Raw genomic sequence first — 7,654 nt, forward strand, 5'->3', positions numbered from 1 at the left:
CGCAAAAACAAGAATATCACATTGTTAAGAGTCAATGCTTTATTGAAGCATCAAGCAATTCTAACAAACAAAATAACAACAGTCAGCAGTTCAACACAGTATATTACTAGAGCCTTTGCGAAAGAGTATATAAAATTCAAAATCTCGTAGGTATCCAGTTCTTTCGTATATTTCTTTGAGCATCTGTATGAACCATATATAACAGGAGTTGTCAAGTCAATGCAGTTTAGTAAGCTGTAATATCAAAGAGTTATTACGATATGTATATATATAAACACATGTTAAAATGTTGAATGCGTTCATACTATGAATTGTGTTAAACAAGTAGTAACTTTAATGTATGTTATTCAAATTGTTTTCATTTTATGCAGTATGTTTTATATATTTCTAGAAACATAACAGTACTAAAAATAAACTATAATAGATGCTTACCAATATTGACTAATTAGTTAGAGTCAGGGCATACTTCAGGAAATAAGCAACTTGTAAATTTGTTATGCGGGATCGTACATAAAATAGCGTACACAAAACTTGATTCTTACATTTCATCAGAGAAACGCCACCACCTGCACCTCCTCCAAAGCCACCGCCAATTCCGCCCCCGATACCGCCAGCGACTCCGCCTCCAACGCTTCCCCCGCCTACTCCTCCACCTATTCCACCACCAAAGCCAGCTCCAGATCCGCTCCCACTAACAATACTGACTACAGGGCCACCTCCTGTGCCTCCCATTCCCCCATATCCACCACCATAGCCTCCTCCAAATCCTCCTGCAGATCCGCCTCCATATTTTCCAGCTCCTGTGTTTGATAAAAATATGATTTAAGAAATACTAATTAGCACTAGATAGACATTTGTGAAACATGCATCAAATAGGGCCACATCACCAATCCTGTTATTTGGGCCATTCAAGATTTAATGTAAACAATAGTTCATACTGACAGATAATTTATAACAAAAGCAACACTTTTAATAATTCGACATGTACTTGAAATTTAGGAAATGAAGCCTTTCGTGTTGTATGTTTCGATCGACTGGTTTGTTAAATAATTTATTATGAATTCTCACCGGCTCCACCGGCTCCACCTCCAATTCCGCCTCCAACAATAATAACTCCGCGTCCAGTACTGACTCCCATACTACCACCACCACCTATGCCATATCCACCTATATCATACAATATGAGGATACAGTTTTATATAAATTCCTGTGATTATGTTTGATACATTAGCTAATAATCAATAACAATCGTATTAGATTTATCTTATAAAAGAAATGTTCATACCGCCGTATCCGCCAGTGTAAGCTCCGCCTCCAGCCATTCCACCCATTCCGCCGTAACCTCCCCCATAACCACCACCGTATCCGCCTCCATAAGCTCCACCTCTTCTCATGCCACCCATTCTTCCATACCCACTCCCATATCCACCACCGTAACCACCTCCATATCCGCCACCAGTGCCTTTAATATATTCGATATCATACTAGTTATGGATGTCATGACATGATATCTTATTAAAAGAAAAGTACAAAACAGATATTGCACTAGAAATACCTATATAGATCATTCTTTTTTGGGGGACGGGTCGTATAAAATATATTATAGTTTTATGTAAGTAACCCTTAAGAGTCAAAATATGCATTTTCGAACAACGTACCACCGGCTCCACCGGATGACAGACTTATCACTACACCGCCGCTGCCACCACCTTGTCCGCCTCCCATTCCAGTGTATCCACCCCCGTAGCCACCACCAAAACCGCCACCGTATCCGCCTCCCATTCCGCCACCATATTTTCCGCCACCCATTCCACCTCCGTATCCGCCTCCGTACCCTCCACCGTAACCACCTCCTATATTTCCTCCACCAACACCGCCTCCTGTAACCAAAACAACTCCGCCGCCGGTACCACCACCAACACCCCCACCACCGATGCTTCCACCACCGACACCTCCACCTATTCCACCACCAATACCGCCGCCAGCTCCTCCACCACCACCAGTCACAATTACTACACCTCCGCCTGAGCTCCCACCACCACCTCCAAATCCTCCTCCATATCCTCCTCCGTAACCGTAACCCCCTGAAGGAAATACAAAAAAACATGCATACATATATAGTTCAAGTTATATGTATACTTTTGTTCAATCGTAAAGTCTTATTACGTTTACCGTACACTGCTTAAAATAACACCGTCTCGATAGCCTAGTGGTAGAGCGCCCGCTTCGACAGCGGGAGGCTGTGGGTTCGATCCCTGGCCGTGCCATAAATGATATCGGTAGCTTCCTCGCTTGGCGCTCAACATTTAGATTAAAGTACAAGGACTGGTCAGCCCGGTGTCAGTATATTGTAAATAGGTGGGGTATTATGTCACGTGTGTACGGCGTAATATTCCAGTGAGACAGCACTACCAAGCTTGGCACACTGCTTCAATTTTCATACTGTCTATGCTGGTGATATGCAGAAATTCAATTGGTTCATCTAATCTGCAAAAATGAACAGTATTTCTCTTCGTCAAAATGTCATTTAAGGTCCATAATGCTTTAAAATGCTTTTAAATTTTTCTCCTAAAGCAGATAACAGCTTTCCAAATAAACGCTATGCATAATTACATGGTTATAAAAGCACTGCTTTTATTACTGCACATGCACTGTTATAGTTAGTTTATTTGTTTGTGTGTTTGTTTTGGGTTTAACGCCGTTTCTCAACAGTATTTTAGTCATGTAACGGTCGGGCAGTACCCTGACCAGTGTTCTTGGATTCTGTACCAGTACAAATCTGTTCTCTGCGAGAAACTGCCAACTTCCCCAAACGAATTATCAGAGGTGGAGGACGAATGATTTCAAACACAATATCTTTTATCAAATCGTCACGGAGAACATACGCCCCGCCCGGGGATCGAACTGGCGACCCCGCGATCCGTAGACCAACGTTCTCCCTAGCTAAGCGGCTGGGCCTGCTATAGTTACAGCAATAAATGGAGGTAATAAAAAGCTAAAGAATAAATAAAACATTCTAATATATTCAGCAATATTCAAACCTTCGACGAATGTTAAGGACAACATTTATTACATATAGGATTTACACGACATTAATGTATCTAATGTTCATTACGGAAAATATGGCAGCCACATGTTGTACAAAGGTATTAGGAGCCTTTAAATATTTCCAATTATATTTATTCAATTACTTTGGAAATATAACTTCTTACAAAATGCACTTTGACACAGTTCCTATCTTAATACATATTCGATTTAGTTATCAATAAGCAATATACAAACAAAAAAGGAGAACGATCTACGATCCTTGAACGCAGCCCCAGAAACAAACTTTGTGCATATAAACGTTTACAATATAAATATACTCACAAAAATGCATAGCCAAAGTACAACATATGGAGAATTAAACCAAACAAACCACTACATGAAAACATAAGAAAGGTCAGTAATTACTACTGGGTAATTTGAATTAGATGGCACGCGTCATACCTCATAATATTTCAAGGTGGCAGAGCCGATTATATAAATCTAATAGAAAATAAGAATTTCGTCTATAAAATTATTACGTTATACACACGTTTGTTAAATGATCTATTCGCTATCAAGTATAGTTGGTCGGTTTCCATATGTGCAGAGGTTGGATAACTGAATGCACCTTATGTTGAAAAGTTTATGTTAAGATTGAAAGGGACACTATTTGTAAATCATTGACTTCATGACATAATGAACATCTGCAAATTATAACAAATTTTAAAACAGGTTTTTTAATATTGAGCACATGAATTATTCACTGAACTTTAATAAAAAATAATCCAGTGAAATAAGAACTTCATTGTAAAAATTGCAAGGCAAATCACTTCTACAAGAATGATTTGTTTGTTTGTACGTTATGGGTTTAACGCTGTTTTCAACAATATTTCGAAGGGATTGAGCAAAGCGTAATGTTTTATGAAAAAAACAACAACAATGTAATCTATGCCCACTGATAAGATTTCAAACATGGGTACGTTAAAATTCTAAATTAACTACATTAAAACACAACTGAAAGGAGGAAAAAGGTTTAAACAATGAAACTAGTAACGAAAAAATAAAATGGAAAAAAGTGGAAACAATGAACGGAGGCTATCGTAGTCAACACTTGCACCATGCTAAGTTACAAGTGTGGTGTGGAAAAACGGTCGAATAAGTCAAAAATTCTAAAGAAGGGTGTTTCAGCCTTTGTTTTGTGAAGAGACGGCATCGATTAAAAGAAATATTCGGCAATGTTGTTAGTGGATGCACGTTTGGATGTGGCACTATCCAGTAAATGAGTTTAAATGGTTTACCCCGGTGAAGGAATGCGTGTGTGATAACATGTTTATAAGTTAAATAATTTGATGACTTACCTTTACCGACTGCCAAAGCAGTCCCGACGAGAAGTGATAGTATTATAAATGTCCTCATCTTGAACTAATTTTCTGGAAAAAGAACAATGTATTTGGCAATATTAAGTTTATTGTACTCTAAAATAAAATTTGATACTATCCAACATGTATATCTAAAATATAAATACTCATTGACGAAAGTATATGCAATGATATTACCAGCACTATAACATATGCATAATAATTAAATACCTTGGAAATGTAGCAGTGATAGAATGAAATTTATTTTATTCCATTTTTTTTATTTAACTTTGCAGAAGAGAGCTTTAAACCTAGTAAATCCAATATTCACTATTCCAAAGGTAACTTATGTATCGTTCGCATCTGAATAGATGTAAAACATTTACGAGCAGAAGTTTAAGAAATGTTCAAACTATTTATTAGAATGCATGATCGTCTTAAGTTGTAGGAATTATTTTGCAATAAAGTAATCGAATGACTTACCTGTTTGTGTATGGATGCCCAAAGAGAAGTGGAGGATGCAGTACTTCAGGCATTGCTTATGCCTTATATAGTGTTTGCCGTAAAACGTTATGATGCAGTCTCATAAATCAATCAATCGTCCTGCATGCACGAACTTTATTACCTTATTCTGCAAAAATTGCATGTTTTATGATATAAAACCACATTCAAATGTTAATACGAAGGATATGGTCACAGACAAAATATGTCTATAGGTGTTTAACATGTACCGAGCGCAATAAAAGAAGATAAATTTTAGTATGAGCTAATGTTCTGACAAACGTAAATAAATGTTAAATATCGCCTTTGAACCCAATTGCAAAAGAATATTTTGTTTCCGTAAGACGAGTTTTTTTCGGCATGAATCATAATATACAACAGATTTTCAAACAAGTTATTATAGTAAAATCAATCCTTAGGTTGTGCTATTTTATCTTTTGCCACACCCTAAAAATTTGAACTTATAATGCTATATTTTTTCATCAATCTGTTAAGCAATTTTACCCTAGATGAGCGAAGGAAAGGCCTTGAAAAAAAAATGCCAGGGAGATGTTTCACTGCATTGGTCTAAAATATATCTTTGTCCAAAAACATACCACACTTGGACATATATTATATTGTATAAAATTACGAGTTTAATATCAAAATGGGGTAATTCACATATTTGTCAATATCAGTGTTGTGTCGAATTAACCTGGAAACCTGTGTAGCCTTCGATATCCAAAATAATTCGCAATCAGAACTTGTTTTTATGTTAAGGTTTAGTTCAGATCTGTTCAGTTATTTCCATATATTACATGTACAATCAAGAACATGTCATGTTTGATATTACTGTAAGATGATAAGAGCACAGGAAAAACTTGGATATCTAGGCTGGTACGTGAACTATTGCGAGCGTTTTTATTTCCTGGTTATAAGTTAGCTAGCCTATAATTGCAAGATACTGGTATTGTTTTTCCTTTGTTATGCACTTAGGATATTTAAATACTAGACTTTTTTCAGTCAATGTAACATTTAACCTGCAAATTTCTAGAACGGATTGGTCCAACATTCAATTTGGGCACTACCATTTATCATTAAAAGGGATGTTCACTGATAATTCAATAACTGAATAAAGAACAGTGCAGACAATTTCCGTGCAGACGAAGGCAGAATCACTTGCCGCCAGCACAAGTAAGGTTGACAAATTACGTCATAAGTGAACAATGTGTTTACGCTGTTTTTAAACTGGAGGAACAAGAAATTATTCCGCGAATCTTCTGATGTAGATTTTTTTAAAATAACTTAATTATTACGCTACAGACTTATTGAACTAAGAGTTTCAAAAGCGGACATCACGTGCCATTTTTGTTGTCTAACAACATGTTGAATATATTAAATTGATTAGACATATAATAAGTCATGTCCGTGTTTTTATCTTTTCATTTATTTTTGGGCTGTTTTTGAATGTCCGAGTCGGAAACTTCAAGTTCAGTTTTATGGTCAATAAAATATTAATTGATATATTCTCTGGACATAAACTCCTTTGTTGTTTGATGTTTGATTTGATCCTGCATTTCAAGTTTAAAACTCTTTAAGATAGTTCTGATTTTGATATACTAAAAAGACACAATTTGTATTCAAATTCAAACAGGACATACAAAGGAATGTATACTTCTACTTTATGCTAACTAGTGAAATACTGAAACAATATCGGTGAGATATTTCCCTATCTCACTCACAATGCCGAACTTGAGAAAAAAATTGTCTCCCCTGCAAACAATCATAATTACATCCCTTTGTTTCCTTATGGAATACTGACCATCCTATTGCTATCCTAAAATTTAAGCCGTACACGAGTCATGTGCAGCGAGACGACCCTGGATAGAACAACCTATTAGCTATACTATTTAAGAAAGAATAGTAATGCTCTAGAAATATTACATTCGCTGTCTGTTTTTCCGTCAGATTTTTCAGTTTTTACCTTCGTTTGATAGCTTATATTGGCAACATCACATTTAATTGGTTCTTGTTTTGGTTTTGTTCTTAGTAAATTATCACAATACATCAAATCAACGTAATAGTAGATAAGCCATAGGGTTGATTGGTACCATCTGGGGGGGGGGGGGGGATTAATTCCCATAGTGATTTTTGGAAAGACATACAACCCTGGAGTAAGATAATATGTGACAGCAATTTATCGACGGTAGTTTTTGGTGTGATTTGATCCTGTTATATGCCTACACTTAGATACAATCTCAGGTGAGCTAAAATAAACCCATTGTAGACATACGAATTATGGAACATATGCTATTCAGATTGAATAATTGATATCTTTGTAACAGTATTTAAGAACAAACAAATAGAATATTTCCTTAATTTTTGTTTTTTGGGTTTGCTTCTTTGAATAAATGTTAATTAAAATAATGATTAAAAAGAACATCTTAATTGCATGGAAAACTGTTATGCATAATTACAGTCCATAATTAGATTTTATTCAGATTGATGTTAAACCTTGAGGTACCATTTCCCCTGCCTTCCCTAAGGAATATTCAACATTATGACTTTCGAAAAGTACATACTGAATGCTTTTTATTCCTACATCAATGCCGTCTGAACGTTAGGGCTTTTGTAATTTACGGGACATTTAATATGTATGTTTCCTAAAACATTTAAGACGATGAAATCCTACAGAATGCCAACAAAGAGAGACAAAGCCAATGTTTAAAAAAGAGTGCATTCTGTAGTTTATTAAAAATCTTTTTTAACCATGAATCGATTGCGCTTTA

General features: G+C 35.9%; 1 protein-coding gene across 1 annotated transcript; it reads right to left on the reverse strand.

The window, feature by feature from the left end:
* On the reverse strand, window positions 1–4,926 carry LOC123562668 (uncharacterized). The gene is made up of 7 exons (XM_045355288.2): window positions 4,869–4,926; window positions 4,386–4,457; window positions 1,659–2,084; window positions 1,286–1,462; window positions 1,069–1,167; window positions 543–800; window positions 1–234 (listed from the first exon to the last, which is right to left on the reverse strand). Exons 2-7 carry the CDS (start codon window positions 4,441–4,443, stop codon window positions 227–229), a joined length of 1,026 nt encoding a protein of 341 aa, XP_045211223.1. The 5' UTR covers window positions 4,444–4,457; window positions 4,869–4,926; the 3' UTR covers window positions 1–226.
* Window positions 4,927–7,654: the final 2,728 nt, after the last annotated feature.

This window comes from Mercenaria mercenaria, chromosome 15 (genome assembly GCF_021730395.1).
Source record: "Mercenaria mercenaria strain notata chromosome 15, MADL_Memer_1, whole genome shotgun sequence".
NCBI classification, from domain to species: Eukaryota; Metazoa; Mollusca; class Bivalvia; order Venerida; family Veneridae; genus Mercenaria; species Mercenaria mercenaria.